Source organism: Ricinus communis, chromosome 9 (genome assembly GCF_019578655.1).
Source record: "Ricinus communis isolate WT05 ecotype wild-type chromosome 9, ASM1957865v1, whole genome shotgun sequence".
Taxonomy (NCBI): Eukaryota; Viridiplantae; Streptophyta; class Magnoliopsida; order Malpighiales; family Euphorbiaceae; genus Ricinus; species Ricinus communis.
The window spans coordinates 3241972-3259784 of record NC_063264.1 but is presented as its reverse complement, the minus strand read 5'-3'; the positions used below and the strand labels follow the sequence as shown (position 1 = coordinate 3259784).

Below are 17813 nucleotides of genomic sequence, written 5' to 3'. Positions count from 1 at the left end.
ATGAGTGGTTTTAAATTTGGTTCGTATTCGATTCAGTGTAAAAAAGAAAATTAAAAAATAAAAATCACTGTCAAATATTTTCTAATGTCTGAAGCTGTAAATTTTGGTCCTTGCATAGTGTTACAGAAAATATCAGTAAAACATTTTCTTAGGTTTGAAGCAACTGCACACGCAGCTGATGTTACCATAGTAGACAGCATCAAGTAGTCCTTTTTAATCTGCTTCCTCCAGAATTCTCTGCTTTACAAACCTTATTTTCCAGATTCCAAAAGATTAAGGTACAAAGCCAAATTCTAGTTTTTCTTTTCAGAAAAAAAAAAAAGGAAAGAAGAAGAGTTGGAGTCAGCAACACGTTATGCTTCTTGGCTTATTAGTTAGAATTTCTAAAGGTCATCCCACTTATAAGATCTGTACATAAAGATCCGTAAGGCAGAGGAAGTAGGTCACCTGCATATTCGACCTTCAGGTCCTTTCAATGTCAAACCACATTATAGGAAGTTCCCAAGTGTGCAGGTCGAAACTATCCTGTTTGCTAAAGAACCGTTAAGAGATTCGGAAGAGTTGGTCACCAACAAATTGCATTCCCATTCCATTTGTCACCTCTATATAAGCTATACATCTTTCTCACACTTCCATCAAGCACAATCAAATTCCATTACTTACAGGAAATCTTCACATTCCACAGGCACTTCAAGAGACCCAATGGCACACAGAGATTTAGCAATGAGTTTGGCTCTGGCCGTAGTGAGCATGCTATACGCAGGAGCCGTGGCTCAATCCGGTTGCACAAATGTCTTAATAAGCATGTCACCATGCCTGAATTACATTACAGGGAACTCCTCAACTCCATCTTCACAGTGCTGCTCACAGCTTTCTAGTGTTGTTCGCTCATCACCCCAGTGCTTGTGTCAAGTTCTAAGTGGCGGTGGATCATCACTTGGCATCAACATCAACCAAACCCAGGCTCTAGCCTTACCTGGGGCTTGCAATGTTCAGACTCCACCCATCAGTAGCTGCAATGGTAAGAAAATCTATTTTCAACCTCAGCCCCCTTTGAATTCAATTTTGCATATTAGAAGTCAAAACTGTTGCCCTTTTCTCAAGAAAAGAAACTGAAACGAAAAATCAGAAGCTAAACTAGAAATTGATACTGCATGATACTAACTTGCACTACCTGTATGCGAACAGCTGCTTCTCCAGCCGCCTCTCCTGCAGGAACACCGGAAATTCCAAATACTCCTTCAGGTATAACACGTTTCATAGATTTCTCGTTTCAAGACTTAGATGAGTCGAGTTACTCTTCACTGCCATATCATGAAAAATAGTTCCCCAATAACGTATCTTTTGTTTAAAACCTTTTACGCTCTACTCTGTTCTCTGGTTTAACTTGGTCCTGCCTTCTGGTTGTAGGAACTGGATCTAAAACCGTACCATCAACAGAAGTTGATGGCACATCAGATGGAAGCTCAATCAAGTTGTCAATCCCATTGCTCGCATTCCTTCTCTTTGCAGCTTTTCATATGGTTTAATCTCCTCAACTCACTGATTTTCCGATCAGCCTTTCACCATTTTGCAGTCTTGCATATTCTCAGTTATTGTACTGATAGTTTATGATTGATTTCCTTTTTGGTTAGAGGATGTATGTATTATTTATTTATCCTGACCTCTTCTGAGTTTGTTATAGTTTTGTATTACTGAAGAGACTTCTTGCTCTCTTCCCTTCCCAATAAAGACATTATTTCTTGTGTATGTTTTACCATTGCTCTCTTCCCTTTCCAATAAGTATCACAGGGTCAAACCAAAAATAAATGTTACAAGGGTCGAACCAAAAATAAATGTTAAAATCGACTATAAATTGCATAGTTCAACAGAGGCATCACACTACCATATTTACTGTGGTTGATGAACTATCACAACAAAATTTGTACAACAGTCAACACATTCTTCATCTTCTACAGTAGAATCACACCATTACACCCAGAAAGTTACATGCAAAAAGGCATCATCAAAACCGACCTTATGCTGCAAATTCCATTGTCCGTAATTGAGCCATTCCGAGAAAGCAAAGTAGGCCACAGCAATCCATTTGTGTTTAAATTGACCAAAGGCCAAACAATGGTTAACCATAGACGTTTCATATAATTCAGTATGAAGCATCCTTGTTACATGATGCAGCTCATATTGTCATAATAAAGTTTCTACTTTCATACCTGCACCAAAAAGTAGAAATTATTATGACCAACTACATAAGCATAATTCATATGGTCAGCAGAAATATCACTTCAAACGAAAATCAGATGGAAATTCTGGGTCCAGAAACTCAAGAATCCTATCTACTATAATTTGATCTAGCTCTGGAAACAAATTACATAATGAAAGATGCCTTGGTTAACCTATAAGAATACTTATCCATTGTGGATAAATGGAAATAAATCCTAACATGAAGGATCTCAGTAAAACATATGGCATACTTAGGCATGAGGCAACTTATGTAAGTAAATGAGTGATGACAACTGTACATGGTCCGACTCAAAGAGACATGGACTAATATTTGTAAGACAAGTGCTATAACCAAGATTTCCTCTTTACATCCGACAGCAGTTAATAGGTCAAACACCAATAGAGGAGATGAGAAGACAATCATACTGCCTAAGATTATTGCTTTTCCAGTAACATAGATTACAACAAAGCTCATAGCTAAACCACACTCCTGTTTCAAAGCTCATACACTACTAAAACTGTTGAATGGAAATCTCTTGTACTCCAGAATCTCAAAAGAAAAGATGAGGTTGACAGCTACAAAGCCTCCTACAGCCATTTAGAAGCCAAGTATCCTTTGAGTTCTGGCACATTCCCGAAGTCATAGCAACTTCCTGAAGTTTATTTTGGTACACTCCATTTGTGAAATTAAGGACAATACAATCAGTCAAGTCATGACTTACATTTCCAAGTTTGTCCAGCAAGTGAACAAAAATATGAGGCATCATAAACCCTAACAAGTTTTGCCAGCCTATGCTACAACTTTTTCTATTTAAAAATGCAGAGCCACATGAATTGAGACTCTTTTCTTTTGTAGCTCAATTCAATGCTATGATTTAGTTAGTAAAATGTACCTCAAGCTGCTCAATTTTGATGTCAGATCTTGTTTAAATCACTATATATATGACTGTTGGTCCTATTTTATTCGATCCACAACCTTTTGCAGTTCAAATAATTCTAACTCACAGGCCTTGGAATTGGATTATAATATAAACCAAAAAAATAAGTCGAAGACCATAGATGCCAAGGAAACTAATTTTATCACCAACACTATATACTAGAAAGAAAATCAATAAATGTAAGGCAAAACCATCATTAAGCCCCTCAACTTTCAGCTTTATTTTATTGAGCCCCTGAATATTCATTTTGTTTTGTTGAGTCTCTATATTTTATTTTTTGTTGGATTAAGGACTATTAAACATACTTTATGAGAATTTTATTTGTTTTATTGAGTCCTTGTATTTTATTATTTTGCTTTTATTAAGGATCAATAGCCCTTAATAAAGGCAAAAGTAAAATAGGTCTTAATGAAACAAATAAAATTAAAGGGGCTTAATAAAATAAAACTGAAAAAAGTTCAGGGATTTAATAATGCATTTTGCCTAAATGTAACGCACCACAGGATGCTAATAGATATCATCTCATATTTTCTACTAAAATCTGAAATATAAAGACAAGACTACAGACTTCAAGAATGTGACCGTGAGCGCACGAATTCTTCTAGTCTGTCCCACACCTCCAATGCCGCAGCTCTGTCCTGGTGTCTCTTGTTCTTGCTAATCTGCATGATTGAAATGATTATTTATGTTACATGCACAACATTGGAAAAGACGGGGGGAAATGTAAATATTAACAGCCAGTAGAGCAATCTAACTGAAACAAAGAGTTTAAGTGCAAAGCAGCTAAAAGAAGAAATAAATGCTCACCGAAATGATCTTCACATTCCACTGCTTGACAGTTTTTGCTGATTCTACACTGTCGTCCTCAAACCGCATGAAAAATCCAATAACTGCATAAGGTTTTCAGTAGAAAGCATTATAACAATTCAATCCAATTATGGCCTCAAATTTTCTAATACCACAACAATAACAATTCAAAAATGAATTATAAATCCAACAAGTCATATGCTCCACTCACTTTTATTAAATATCTCCACATGATCCTTAAATGGCCAATCTTTAAATTGCCACTCTTTCCCCAATACAAAAACAGCCACAACCCGATCCCAATCCTCAGCTTTAAGCGCAGACGGTTTATCCCTAACCTCATAAGCAGTCATCACTCTGTTTCTATCAGTACTAAACTTCTTCTGCACTGTAACACAATCGGGTTTCGCACCTTTCATCTGTTTAACCTTAACATCAGTAGGAATATAAACTCCATCCTCCAAAAACTCCTTCACATTATAAATAGTAATCAAAGTCTGAAATGCACTTGGCACTAAAATAATAGGCACACCTTCACCAAATTTCCCTCCTTTCAAATGCAACATTTTGGGTTTCGAATTCGCATCATAACCCATTTCATCACCACCATACCCTCTATCTTCACTGCCCATCAATCTACTCTTAGCAACTAACCCATCTTTTCTCTGCTGTGACTCAATTCTCTGTCTCTCCTCTTCGCGCCGCGTTGACGCAACTAAAACACTATAAAAATCTTTAGTTTTACACTCTAATAAAGCTTCCCTATCCTTAATTGGCCTCTCCATTGAATAAATGATACTAACCAAGTTATCCTCTTTAACATTATTACCACCACCACCACTTGCCACGTCAGCATCAGCACTATTATTATTAATAGTAGAATCAAGAACAGCATTGCTATTAAGATCGTTATCAAGATCAAGGTTAGGGTTAGGGTTAGGGTTTTGGGGAAGAGGGAATACAATAGAATCAGTAGAGGATACCTTTCCGGTGAGGTAATCATAGAGAGGTTTACGGTCGATGAAGGTGATAGCGGGGAGACCGGCGGCGCGTGCGTGCTGGAGATAGTCGGTGAATTTGAGGTGGGAGTTTTGGATATAGTAAACTAGGGTTTCGAGAGTGTAGAGATTGCCTTGTTTAGAGCGATAAGCGGTTTTAATATTGCAAGGGAAAGTGTATTCGTTGCTAAAGCGGAATTCGTCGTTTATTCTCACGATTTTGTCTACGTCGTTGCGCATTGTAAAGTCGCGGAGAGCTGAGAGCGGGTCCATCGTATGAAAAAGTAGTGATTTTCTGGAGAAGTTTATAAAGAATGTTCAAGGTATATGAAGTGTTTGATCTGTTGGAATTGGAGGAAGGATGATGATGATGATGATGATGTGGAGACTTGGATTTGAATTTGGCTTTGCTGTGTGAGGAAGACGGTGGATTTATGTTATGTTAATGTTACTGTGAGCAAGAGAAACCACCCAAGTACAGTACTGTTAGTCTTGACTTTTCAGAACCAAAGAAAGCTGTGTGTGTGTGTGATTACAAAGTAATATTGAGTTTGGGCTTTCATATAACAAACAATCTGATTTTGTTTACAAAACCTAGCAGGCCTTCCAGAAGGGAGCCCAACCAAGCTCAGAACCTCAGTCAGGACTTGGGTTTTGTGCTCATGTCTGAAAGTTTTTGGTCGTCCTGCTTTATTGATTACAATTGATAAAGTAGATAAGAGTTTCTTTTATTTCTCTTTTCTTTTTTCTCATGTAGAAACAATCAAACTATAGGATCACTAGAAATAAGACTAAACATCACCATGTCTTTAGACCTACCCTTTCAAATTAAATACTTTCTTAGAACACCTTCTCTCACGAATCCGGCCTTCTCTAGCACTCTCTGCGACCCCAAATTTTCAACATCTACCAAAGCTTCAAGTCTCTCCAGTCCTGGCATCTCATCAAAGATACTCAGTCTCGGCCATAATTTTCACTGCCCTTGTTGCAATCCCCTTGCCCCAGTACTTATATGCTAAAAGATAGCCAACTTCACCTCTGCAAGCATCATTCCCTGAATTCCTTGTCCCTGTCATGCAACCAATGGCCTTATTGTCTATATCATGGCTGGAGCATAGCTTTATTTTTTATGTAGTTTATGCCATCTTCTTTGCTAGTGTAAGGGTCAAAGCTACAAAAATGAGCCACCCTCTCATCAGAAACCCAGATCATGAAATCATCAATATCAGAGATTTCGATTGGCCTAAGAGAGATATCAGAGAATTCGTCGCGAAGTCTTTGATGGCTGCTGATGTTAAAGAACTTTGAAACATTTATGGAAAAAAAAAAACGACGAAGAAGATTACTAACCGTAGTCTATAAAATTGAAACTAAAGAAAACGCTGCTTATATGTATACAGAAAACCAGGCTAGACTAAAATGGAGTCAAGTTCTTCAAATTGTCAATTATGCTTTACTTGGAGTAGCGAGCAAGGGTTTGCATTATTTTAATGCTATACAGCCCAAAATTCAGAAAAGAAAAAAGAAAGGAGGAGGATCCTGCTTATGTGGTCAATGTCCACCTTGTAATTTTATCTGCTAGTTTAAGCAGCTTCATTGCACCTAACCTAATTGAAGTTGATAATTTACTTTCTGAACTCAGAAATAAATGAAATAAGACCGCCATTCTCGTTACATCTTGTACAGTTAAGATTATTATTGCTTTTGTTTTTACGGATCTATCAAGAATTTCCCTCCGTCCTTTCAAGCTACAAAGATGTAAAATAGGACACCGTTACCATTAGAGAAGAAGCACCAGCCCATCTTGAAAAGGTACCACATCCATGGCATCATTGCATATTTGTACGAAGTTCTCCAATTTGGGTACATCTAACGTTCGAAAAGCATAGCAAGCATTGCGTTTGCTGTAGCTCTTTTTGATGAAGGTCGTCGTCTTCTTTTTTCTCCTTTCCTCATTTCTTTCTGCTAAAAATTAAATTTGATGATCAATACAAAAGGAAAAACATATGCACTATATATGAAGCAATCAATCTCTGAATTTGCATTTTTGTTTCACTGCCTTTCTACATATCTTGACTGTACTTTTGTTTGGTCCCGACACAAATGAAAAACTTTGTAAAAGCTCAGCATTTCATCCATTTACTTGAATATATGTATAGCTTTACAGTATGTACAAATATATCAATCAGAAGCCAAACCAACAACTCATCAATATCAAATATATACATTGGATAGTAAATGTCGGAAAATTCATTAAAAATGTCTTCAAATTCAAATTCTGTAGCTTTAAGAGAACCTAGATCCATTTTGTACAATTCCTATAAAAAACAAGATTACAGGATCCGCGAAGGTGGTTAGGCCTCTTGAGCAACATTCTTAGTTTCTGTTTGGAAAATAACAGAGTACATGTACATCCAACACAAACAAACATTTTCTTTTTCTTTTTATTTAATTTGCGAATTCTGAAACCAATTACACATTATTGTTGAGTAGGGTCAAAGAGACAAATTTTGCACACACAAGATTCAAAGGATCATTGTACAAAAGAAACCAATTTGGAACAAACAAATGAAAGAAAAGAAATGACTAACAATTCCATGAAACAATCAAACTATACGATCACTAGAAAGAAAGCTATGCATCACTAGATCTCTAGATTGTCCATGTAAGATACAATACTTTCTTAGAACACCTTCTCTCATGAAGCCAGCCTTCTCTAGCACTCTTTCCGAGCCCAGATTTTCAACGTCGACCAAAGCTTCAAGTCTCTCCAGTTCTGGCATGTCATCGAAGATAGTCTTGACCACCATTTTCATTGCCCTTGTCGCAATCCCCTTGCCCCAGAATTTATATGCTAAAAGATAGCCAACTTCATCTCTGCATGCAGAATTCTTTGTCACTGTAATGGCACCAATAGCCTTATTATTGAGGCATATTACTCTACTATGGATGGACTATTGCAGTGTTTTTTATGTAGTTCATGCCGTCTTCTTTGCTAGTGTAAGGGTCAAAAGTGCAAAAAAGAGTCACCTTCTCATCAATAGCCCAGACCATGAAATCATCAATATCAGAGATTTCGATTAGAAAAAAGATTACTAAACATAGTCTATAAAGTTAATACTTGAAACTACAGAAAATGCTACTTAAATAGACAAACAGGCTATAGAAAGACTGGAATCAAGTTCTTTAAGGCTATGTTTGTTAGAGAAGCTGGAAGAATCCACCTGAAGGTAACTTATGCTTTACTTGGAGTAATGAGCAAGGTTCTTACATTATTTTATCAGAAAATAATGCTGCTTATGTGGTGAATGGCCACCTTATTAAAAAAAAAAAAAAAATTATAGGTCAAGGTAAACCAACTTTGTAATTTTGTCTGCTAGCTTATGCAGCTTCTTTGCACCTAACATAGTTAAAGTTGACAATATACTTTCTGAACTGGGAAATAAATTAAATAAGACCATACTCGGTTTATCTTATACAAATAAGATTATAATTGCTTCTGTTTTTATGGATCCATCAAGAATCACCCTCCGTCCTTTCAAGCTCTCTGATGTGGACGATTTCTTGAAATGGGTTAACGACGATAGAGTAGCCAAGAATGTAAGATGGGATGCCATTACCACTAGAGAAGAAGCAGTAGCCCATCTTGAAAAGGTAGCCATACCACAACCATGGCATCATTCCATATGTTTAGACGACCGATCAATTGGGTACATTTCACTTTGGAAAGTTTCAGATGATGATAAAAGCACAGCCAGCATTGCATATGCTACAGCGGCTGAGCACTGGGGACAAGGGATAGCCACAATTGCATTGAAGATGGCCCTGTCACGTGTGTTCATTGAATTACCTGACTTGGTCAGGCTCATGGCTTATGTATTGAAAGAGAATAAGAGGTCTCAAAGAGTGCTAGAAAAGTTTGGTTTTGTGAAAACAGATCTGATAAGGAAGATGTATAAAGGTGAAATGAAAGATATTCTTGTGTATGGTTTCCTGTCAAAGAACAAGGTATAGTTATCATGTTTCCATTAAAGTATGGTTGTTGCTTGCATAAACCCAAATTCGCATTTATGGGTCCTAATCTCTAACCAGATGTTATTACATACTTCAGGAAGTTGACTACTCCATCTGCAAACAGAACGCAAATTGGAAGAAAGGCTAAAAAGGGGCAACTGGAGTCGAGTCCTCATACCAGGTCTATTCTGGGTTGTGCCTTTGGCTGTAATGTGGTAGAAAACAGGAATACAAAACAGTAACCTTCTGAGAATAAATTGCTAAGGACATCTGATATGGGATAGGTGGAGAGCATTAGGGAGAAGGAGTAAGCACGATTGCGTTGAAGATGGCTCTGTCTAGAGTGTTCAACTAAAAATGCGCCCGACTTGGTCAGAATGGAAGCTCAAACATTGGTAGAAAATTTTCTTATTCTTAGTTTTCTGTCAAGGGACAAGATTTTGTAATTCATATTTCATATGCTTGTGACTTGTGAGCTTTCCTCTTTTCCGTCATGTTTTATGTGGTTTTTGTTTCTCAATTCTGTCTGCTAAGAATTAAATTTGATGATCAATACAGCAGGAAAAACATTTGCATTATCTGAAGTAATCATCTGTGAATTTGCATATTTTGCGACACTATCTTTTACGTATAACCCAAATTATATTAGTAATATGCTATATATCTTGGCTATACTCTTAGATTCGACAAGAATGAAAAAATAGGAAAAGTTCAGCATTTCATTGGTTTACTTAAGAAGGCAGAATCTCTCTGCCTTATCTCTTTCTACTTTCTCTAAATAAACCCTGAGCACAGCTAGCGCCATGCTGGTGGCAGCCCTCTCTCTCTATCCTATATTAATTTTCATGTATGCTCTTTAGTTATATTCTTAGGTATATGGAGTTTTGTCCTCCATTAGTCTCCTTTAGGTTTGGTTGACACCCTTCTTAGAGCCTTTGGTGAGGTTTGATTTCTTCGTATGTTATTTGTGTTTCACCATTTGGTGACTTCAGAAGTTGTTTTCAAGCGAGGAGACGCTCTTTTTTTCTGGTAGTTGTCTATATTAGTTGAAAAGACTCAAAGAGTTAGTCGTCTCGGCTCCTGAGTGATGACCCTATATTCTAAACCATCACAAAGGGTAGGTCATCAGGACCACAGAGATGCGCTCCTGAACGCTTATTTAAATAAGTAATATGTATCATGATTTTTTTAATATTTTAGCAACGTCAAAGCCATACGGATTTTAAATTCTATAATTACACATGTATTAGAAATTCTATTTTGGGTTTGCCTTTTAGTTTTGATGGCATTGGCTTGCCGTAGCAAATCTTATCTGGCCATTATTGTAATCCAAGAGTTAATCACATTCAACATCAGACTTTAGTCCGGTAGTTAGAGACTTAAAGAATTGGAAAAATACAAAAAAGTATTATTATGTGATTTAACGTTTTTACATCTAAATGACTGTAATTTTTTATGTGATAGAAATATCATATCATTTTATTTTTTTATGTATTGTTACTATATTATAAAATTATTTTATTTTTATATATTAATTTTATTTAATATAAATTCAATGTAGTTAGTTATATGTTAAATTACATAATAAGTGATTTTATTATTAAAAATAAATATTAAATTATAAATATTTATATATAAATAATAAAATAAAACACACGGTATTTTTTTCGTCATAAAAAAAACTACAATATTACAAAAAATATAATCACAATATATCTTTTTCGTATTTTTTTCTAAAAAATTTGAAATGAATCCTTCATAGTTTGTCACAGATTATTCCTATAATCGGGAATCTTTTTCTCCCTTCAAGACTACATGCAAACACTTTGAGTTGATTACCCTATAGCAGCTTGAGTTGATACAATGGCTATAGTTAGCGTTGTTTTGCACGGGGATTATCTTTTCCAAAATCGAAGGCGTCGTTTACAGTTTTTTATTAAAGTTTCAAATCCGGTTCGGCCTGGGATCCAGTCGGATAAAATATTGAACCGAGATGGAATCGGAATTAAACAGATATTTTTTTAAATCTGTATCAAATATTTTATAAAATGCATTAAACTAATATCTTTTAATTTTCACTAAAATTTTAAATTCATTAAAATTAACCAAAATTTTATAAATCATGCCTGTGTTAAGAAGATTAAAGAAATGGCAAGAGATTAGCTTCTTTTTTTTTTTCTGTTTTGAGAGGTAAGCCCTTTAAGAAATATTCAAATCACCGACAGAAATCATATATATATCTTTGGAATGCGGTTGCGTGTGACATTGCAGCTTGTCTATTAGTTTAATAACGTAAGCAAGCATCGAACTGAGCACCTATTAGGACCGCAGCAACTCTAGCTTCATCACCTGGAACTCAGTGAGGATTGCTGACTTGGCCAGATAATAGCGGGAAGATCGGCTGTTACTAGTTTCTAGTGTAATGGATGGCTGTTTTGCATCAGTTGAATTGTGTTTGTATATACATTGCTCATTGCTATTCTATACATTTTAAAGCAGAATCTGTCTCTCTATCTTCTTCTTCTCTGATCTCTTCTTCTTAACCTCCAATGGTTGTGACTTTTAGTCATAACCGCAACTAGATACTCCTATAGACTCCTAAGGTTCTATTCAAGATTGTTGTTGTTTTTATTATTATTATTGCTTTTGTTTCTTATGGATCCATCAAGAATTTCCATCCGCCCGTTCAAGCTTTCTGATGTTGATGATTACTTGAAATGGGTTAGCGATGATAGAGTGGCCAAGAACGTAAGATGGGGTGCCATTACCTCTAGGGAGGAAGCACTTTTACATCTTGAGAGGGCAGTCATACCCCATCCATGGCATCTTTCCATTTGTTTGGATGATCGTTCAATCGGATATATTGCCGTTTGGCAAGGAACATTGGACTATGAGAAATGCAGAGCTCACATTGGATATGCCATTGGTGTAGAGCACTGGGGACAAGGGATAGCGACAGTCGCATTGAAGATGGCAATGTCTAGAGTGTTTAAAGATTTGCCTAACTTGGTCAGGCTGGAAGCTTATACATTGGTAGACAACAAAAAATCACAAAGGGTGCTAGAGAAAGTTGGATTCTTGAAAGAAGGTCTGTTGAGGAAAGTGTTTCATTATCAAGGCGAAGTCAGAGATTTTCTTGTTTGTAGTTTCTTGTCAACAGACAAGATTTTGTAATCCAAATGGTTGTTGGCAATTTTGTTTTCTGCCATGTTTTCAATAATTATGGCTTCTTTCTCCTTTTCTTTTTCATTTGTATATGCTAAGAATGCAATTTGATGATCAATCCAAAAGGAAAAACATAATATTCAAATCACCTAGACTAATTTCTTGCCTTTTTTCAACACCACTGAGAAATAGAGAAATTATTGAAATAGTTAGCATTTCACTATCTACTTTTGAGTACATACAGCTTTACAAAAAAAATATGTGCAGAAATTTACTTTCGCAGTCGAACTGCTGATATGTAGTTAATGCAATTTTATTCACTCCCGTGTAAGATTTAGAAAATGAGTCACCTTCTTAATTAGAAGCCCAGACCATGAAATCATCAATATCAAAGATATATCTATTGGTTGAAGATAGATATCAAGAGAATTGATGCCCAAGTTCTTGAAATGGTTTTGCTGTAAAAGAACCTTAATTCATTTTGTACGTTTCACAGAAAAAGAATTATTACCCAGAGTTAACACCCAAGAATATGCTACTTGCACTAAAGAAATAGGCTGCAGGAAACTACATAGAACAAAGACATCAAAAAAGACAATTGCAGTCAAGTTCCTTGTAGGATAATTGAGCATTTGTCGGAGGACGGAATTATACGTTAATGCTAGAAAAATAAAGAAATTAGTAAAAGTAATTCCTGACCATCTTGTTTGGCACTTTCTAATTAAGAGGATTTACTAGGAGATTTCCTCTAGAATCGAGATTCTTAACTAATATTGACACTCCCATAATGAAGTTGACTAAGTAACTAAACTATATGGTCAGGAAGCACAAGCTTAATGTACTTGTCTAATTTCAATATATATATATATATATCTTTCATGCGAAAGTTGACCAACTTCTTGATCAATTGTTTTTGCTCACCATCCAAGCCCCCCATATAGCCGATACCGCTAGAGAAGAGCAAGAATCATACTTTTTCTACTTCGCTTGCCGGACAGGAATTCTTTGATTCAAGATCCCCTTGCCTTTCGCCCTGCCCTGAAACTGGAGTTCAAGTAATCATCTACCTCTCTGGCAGCCAAAAAAGAAGAGACATGAATTCATTGAACGAAAGATTTATCGCAAGTAATTAAAATTAGGTCGTACCTTATTCTATTCCCCCTATCTTTAGTCAGGAATAATGGTCCGATAAGATGAACAACCCCAATGCTGTATTCCTAGTATGTTTTATCTGTTAACAACAGGCAACCAAGGGTTGATATATATATATATATATATGTACATCCCATCTAACTAAAACCATTAATCCATCTTCCCTCTCTTTAATTTGGATTCATCAAGAGTTTCCCTTCGCCCGTTCAAGCTTTCTGATGTTGGCGATTTCTTAAAATGGTCTACCGATGATAGAGTGGCCAAGAATGTAAGATGGGATGCCATTACCTCAAGGAAAGAAGCAGTAGCACATCTTGAAAATGTGGCCATACCCCATCTATGGCATCATTCCATCCGTTTAGATGATCGTTCAATCGGATATATTGCTGTTTGGCAAGAATCTGGCGATGAAAAATACAGAGCAAATATTGGATATGCAATAGGTTAAGAATACTGGGGATTGGTAGAGAACAAGAAGTCTCAAAGGGTGATAGAGAAAGCTGGATTTTTTAGGGAAGGCCTACTAAGAAAAGTATTTAAATAATAAAAGTGAAATTATAGATTTTAACATCTTTATTTTCCTGTCAACAGACAAGGTTTTGTAATCCAATCTGTAGGGGCATCTCTTTCATGTTTCAGTAAAAAAATAATTTCCTTTTCCGATCTTATTTATTTCTCTATGTTTGCCAAGAATAGAGGTTGATGATCAAAGCAAAACGAAAAGCATATGGAGATTCATCTGTTACATTTGACAATTTTGGCGACAGAATACACTGCATTAATTTTGATTAAATCGCATAACACGCAGATATGCAATCAAATTACAGGATCAGTAGAAAGAAGACTAAACATCACCATATCTCTAGACCTACCCTTTCGAATAAAATACTTTCTTAGAACACCTTCTCTCTTAAACCCGACTTTCTCAAGCACTTTTTGTGAACCCACATTTTGTACATCTACCAAAGCTTCAAGTCTCTCCAGTTCTGGCCGCTCACTAAATATAGTCTCGGCCACCATTTTCACTGCCTTTGTTGCAATTCCCTTGCCCCAGTATTTAGAAGCCAGAACATAGCCAAGTTCACCTCTGCATATATCACTACCTGAATTTTTTGTCACAGAAATTGCACCAATTGGCGTGTTGTTAAGACATATTGCCATAATCCATGGATGGGGTAAAACAGTCTTTTTCATGTAGTTTAAGCCATCTTCTTTGCTAGTATAAGGCTCCCAGCTGCAAAAATGAGCCACTTTCTCATCTGCAGCCCAAACCATGAAATCATCTATATCAGAGAGACCCAATGACCGAAGAGAGATATTAGAGAAGTCAACTCTACCTTCTTGTGCCTCTGTTTGTGTAAAGGAACACTGCTCCATTTGCACCCAATTCTTGAAAAAGGAATTTGGGAATCTTGAAGTTAATGCGTTATACTTAAATAATAATAATAAAAGTTAAATAAAATATGTGGGAAAACTACTTGGAACAAGGACTTGAATGAAGACAAGTGGGTCAATTTTGATTTTCTTGGAGTTGGGAGCAAGGATTGTACACCAAGAAAAGAAAAGGATAATTTTGCTAATTTCATGGCCGCCTAGTTTGACTCTTATTCTTATGCAATAAAGAGGTTAATTTCTTATATTGTTGCCATGTGCAAAAACTATTGATTTGATGGCAATATGATATTCGGGGCAATTATTGATTTGTTTACTCTTTTGATTGCGCAACAAAAGAAAGTTCAACGGAAATAACCAGCAGAAATTAACAGTTAGATGTTAACTATTTTTACATTTTTGATGTTAGATCAAGTGATATAGCCCAAAACCAAGTTGCAGAAGTACCCATCAAAACTGTACCACGGAACACTGTAGATATTTCTGGGGGCGTTTTGATCAAGTGATAATGCATGGCTGCTAATATGATGCATCTTGGATTGTCTAAGGAAATCCCACAAATTATTGAATGCGATTACTTGTCTACTCTGCACATGAATGAGATCCGTTCTTTTTATTTTCTTTTCTTTTTTGTTTATTTAAATCGAATATCAAGCAGGGGAAGTACTGGATCAGTTTTACCCACACCAAAAAGGACGAGTTGGTTCACTATCTTTAAGGATATTGAAATGTCCCCAAGTCATACATGATAATTCCCTCTTTAATGGATATGGTAGGAGTGTTTGTTGTGAACTTCACACGTAATTCGCTAATTTTTTTAATCAATGAATCCGTATATCATTCATAAACAACAATTTTGACAGGTATATTTTATACTAGTTCAGAAAACTATGTTGCACCTAATGATGCGTAATCAAAGTAACACTGAAAAAGATGACTCCTGGTATATAGAAAGCAGCATTCTGATCACCTTATATACTTAGGCCATTACTCTTAGACCTTAACCTTAACGTCCAAGAAAGTTAATTGTTGCCCGTTTTAATGGATCCATCAAGAATTTCCATCCGCCCATTCAAACTTTCTGATGTTGACGATTTCCTGAAATGGGCCAGTGATGATAGAGTAACCTGGAATTTGAGATGGAATTCCATTACCTCTAAAGAAGAAGCACTAGAGCACCTTGAAAAGGTTGCCATACCTCATCCATGGCGTCGGTCCATATGCTTGGATGATCGTTCTGTTGGATACATTTCGGTTTGGCAATTTTCAGGGGATGATAGATGCAGAGCAAACATTGGATATGCATTATCTACAGAACATTGGGGACAAGGGGTAGCTACAATTGCTATGAAGATGTGTTTGTCTAGTGTGTTCAAGGACATACCTGACCTGGTCAGGCTTGAAGCTTTTGTGGAGGTAGAGAACAGAAGATCTCAAAGGGTAGCAGAGAAGGTTGGATTTCTGAAAGAAGGTTTATTAAGAAAATATATGTACTGTAAAGGTGAAATTAGAGATTACGTTGTCTACAGTTTCCTGTCAACAGACAAGAGTTTGTAGTCCATATGGTTGAACCCATCCCTTTTCCCTGAAAATCTGTAAATTTACCTTGTTTTTATCTTCTGAGGAAATTTTACATTGCTCTTATTAAATAGAGTTCCATTTTATTTATTTATTTGTCTATAGTTGCATATATTAATGCAAGATGTTAAGGGTTCAAATCCTAATAGTCTTGTTTGCTTCAAAAAAATTTAGAAGTGCCAAAAACAAAATCATCTCAATTTGCTTGGCTTATGAGATTTAGGACCCATCTCTCATAGCTTAGAGGTTGAGTCTGTACCTCCCAATCTGTAACTTGTTACCTGATATTTTAATATGATGGGGCTTATCCTCACCTTTCAAATATGCTCTGCTATTGCGTGTAGCAGCAGCAATAGAGAAATAGCACGGCTATATCTAGGCGGCCAGCCTTGTTTGACCATCTAAGCAAAGGGAAGTTAAAATTGCTTATAGATGCTCCGGGTAGATGCCTACTACTTTCTTGGAAGAAACGTCCTCGCCCATCCTTTCCTTTTATCTCTAACGTTCTTATTGTCTGTCTTTATGGATCCATCAAGAATTTCCATCCGTCCTTTCAAGCTTTTCGATGTTGATGATTTCCTGAAATGGGCTAGTGATTATAGAGTAACGCGCTAACTAAGATGGAACCCGATTACCTCCAAGGAAGATGCTTTCACATATATGGAGAAATTTGCCATTCCCCATCCTTGGCGTCGGTCCATCTGTCTCGATGATTATTCAATCGGATACGTTTCCATCAGTCCAGAATCGGGTAATGCTCGATGCAGAGCACACCTTGGCTATGCAGTAGCTGCTGAATTCTGGGGACAAGGGATAGCAACAACTGCACTGAAAATGGCTATGTCTAGTGTGTTTAATGATTTTCCTGAGTTGGTCAGGATTGAAGCTCTAGTATAGGTAGGGAATATAGGGTCTCAAAAGGTTGTAGAAAAAGTTGGGTACTTGAAAGAAGGCTTGTTAAGGAAATATGGGTATTGTAAAGGTGAAATTAGAGATATGTTTGTCTACAGTTTCCTGTCAACGGACAAGGTTCTGTAAATTGATAAGAGAGACTGCAATATTGAGAATTGCAAATCTTGAATTCTCGTCGAGTAAAAAACGTCAGGCTGCCAGTGCTTCATATTTCCTCCTGGGCTCCAATAAACAAGTTTTGTTTGGGCCATGTTTGATTTTGGATGTTGAAGACTTTTGGTCTTTTGTGTCTAAAGGAAACAGAGTTACTGATTAGAGAATAGCTTAATTGGTATTATTATTATTATTCGTGAGAATTGAAGAGATTTCTAATTCGTAGTCTTTTAGTATAATTATTCTTTTCAGAATGGTTTCTTTGATATGAGTTAATACATCTTTCAATTATGAGATTCTTTGGAAATCAATACTTTTAAATCCCTCAACTATTTTTCTAAAAAAAAAAATTCTCAAAATACAAAAGAAAAGGAGGAACTCACCATTGAATTATGTATTCAGTAGTCACTTTCTATGATGGACTAATCACTATAGATTACATAAACCTATCACCTACAATTAGATAAACTAATCCCCAATTAAT

The 17813-nt window shown here is 36.2% G+C and overlaps 6 protein-coding genes and 4 pseudogenes across 7 annotated transcripts; 6 read left to right on the top strand and 4 right to left on the bottom strand.

The window, feature by feature from the left end:
- The first annotated feature begins 49 nt into the window (after positions 1–49).
- On the top strand, positions 50–1749 carry LOC8280893 (non-specific lipid transfer protein GPI-anchored 5). Its single transcript, XM_002517062.4, has 3 exons — positions 50–1021; positions 1189–1245; positions 1411–1749. The coding sequence occupies exons 1-3, from the start codon at positions 703–705 to the stop codon at positions 1527–1529; spliced, it is 495 nt and encodes a 164-aa protein (XP_002517108.1). The 5' UTR covers positions 50–702; the 3' UTR covers positions 1530–1749.
- Positions 1750–1823: 74 nt separating this feature from the next.
- LOC8280894 (protein CDC73 homolog) lies at positions 1824–5472 on the bottom strand. The gene is made up of 4 exons (XM_002517063.4): positions 4177–5472; positions 3966–4048; positions 3727–3820; positions 1824–2210 (listed from the first exon to the last, which is right to left on the bottom strand). Exons 1-3 carry the CDS (start codon positions 5234–5236, stop codon positions 3728–3730), a joined length of 1236 nt encoding a protein of 411 aa, XP_002517109.2. The 5' UTR covers positions 5237–5472; the 3' UTR covers positions 1824–2210; position 3727.
- Positions 5473–5508: 36 nt separating this feature from the next.
- LOC107261107 lies at positions 5509–6515 on the bottom strand (annotated as a pseudogene).
- Positions 6516–7383: 868 nt separating this feature from the next.
- On the bottom strand, positions 7384–8074 carry LOC107261108 (annotated as a pseudogene).
- A 4-nt stretch (positions 8075–8078) lies between these two features.
- LOC8280896 (putative [ribosomal protein S5]-alanine N-acetyltransferase) lies at positions 8079–9555 on the top strand. The gene is made up of 2 exons (XM_002517065.4): positions 8079–8971; positions 9075–9555. Exons 1-2 carry the CDS (start codon positions 8471–8473, stop codon positions 9123–9125), a joined length of 552 nt encoding a protein of 183 aa, XP_002517111.1. The 5' UTR covers positions 8079–8470; the 3' UTR covers positions 9126–9555.
- Positions 9556–10879: 1324 nt separating this feature from the next.
- On the top strand, positions 10880–12318 carry LOC8280897 (uncharacterized N-acetyltransferase p20). The gene has a single exon (XM_015717984.3). It carries the CDS (start codon positions 11633–11635, stop codon positions 12149–12151), a length of 519 nt encoding a protein of 172 aa, XP_015573470.1. The 5' UTR covers positions 10880–11632; the 3' UTR covers positions 12152–12318.
- Positions 12319–13448: 1130 nt separating this feature from the next.
- LOC107261109 lies at positions 13449–13954 on the top strand (annotated as a pseudogene).
- Positions 13955–13997: 43 nt separating this feature from the next.
- Positions 13998–14774, bottom strand: LOC8280898 (uncharacterized N-acetyltransferase p20). 2 transcript variants are annotated; one of them, XM_015717973.3, is made up of 2 exons: positions 14632–14774; positions 13998–14553 (listed from the first exon to the last, which is right to left on the bottom strand). In XM_015717973.3, exons 1-2 carry the CDS (start codon positions 14669–14671, stop codon positions 14111–14113), a joined length of 483 nt encoding a protein of 160 aa, XP_015573459.1. In that variant the 5' UTR covers positions 14672–14774; the 3' UTR covers positions 13998–14110. The 2 variants fall into 2 exon arrangements, with proteins under 2 accessions (XP_015573459.1, XP_002517113.1); XM_002517067.4 differs by having other exon boundaries at positions 13998–14725.
- Positions 14775–15565: 791 nt separating this feature from the next.
- Positions 15566–16335, top strand: LOC8280899 (uncharacterized N-acetyltransferase p20). Its single transcript, XM_002517068.3, has one exon. The coding sequence runs from the start codon at positions 15728–15730 to the stop codon at positions 16241–16243; it is 516 nt and encodes a 171-aa protein (XP_002517114.1). The 5' UTR covers positions 15566–15727; the 3' UTR covers positions 16244–16335.
- An 82-nt stretch (positions 16336–16417) lies between these two features.
- Positions 16418–17568, top strand: LOC8280900 (annotated as a pseudogene).
- The last annotated feature ends 245 nt before the right edge of the window (positions 17569–17813 follow it).

Coding starts and splice junctions, on each gene's coding strand:
- LOC8280893 (XM_002517062.4), top strand. CDS start 703: ATGGCACACAGAGATTTAGCAATGAGTTTGGCTCTGGCCGTAGTGAGC. Junction 1,022..1,188: donor ACCCATCAGTAGCTGCAATG/GTAAGAAAATCT, acceptor GTATGCGAACAG/CTGCTTCTCCAGCCGCCTCT. Junction 1,246..1,410: donor AATTCCAAATACTCCTTCAG/GTATAACACGTT, acceptor TTCTGGTTGTAG/GAACTGGATCTAAAACCGTA.
- LOC8280894 (XM_002517063.4), bottom strand. CDS start 5,236: ATGGACCCGCTCTCAGCTCTCCGCGACTTTACAATGCGCAACGACGTA. Junction 4,049..4,176: donor TGTGGAGATATTTAATAAAA/GTGAGTGGAGCA, acceptor AACCTTATGCAG/TTATTGGATTTTTCATGCGG. Junction 3,821..3,965: donor GGAATGTGAAGATCATTTCG/GTGAGCATTTAT, acceptor TCAATCATGCAG/ATTAGCAAGAACAAGAGACA.
- LOC8280896 (XM_002517065.4), top strand. CDS start 8,471: ATGGATCCATCAAGAATCACCCTCCGTCCTTTCAAGCTCTCTGATGTG. Junction 8,972..9,074: donor GTTTCCTGTCAAAGAACAAG/GTATAGTTATCA, acceptor TACATACTTCAG/GAAGTTGACTACTCCATCTG.
- LOC8280897 (XM_015717984.3), top strand. CDS start 11,633: ATGGATCCATCAAGAATTTCCATCCGCCCGTTCAAGCTTTCTGATGTT.
- LOC8280898 (XM_002517067.4), bottom strand. CDS start 14,671: ATGGAGCAGTGTTCCTTTACACAAACAGAGGCACAAGAAGGTAGAGTT.
- LOC8280899 (XM_002517068.3), top strand. CDS start 15,728: ATGGATCCATCAAGAATTTCCATCCGCCCATTCAAACTTTCTGATGTT.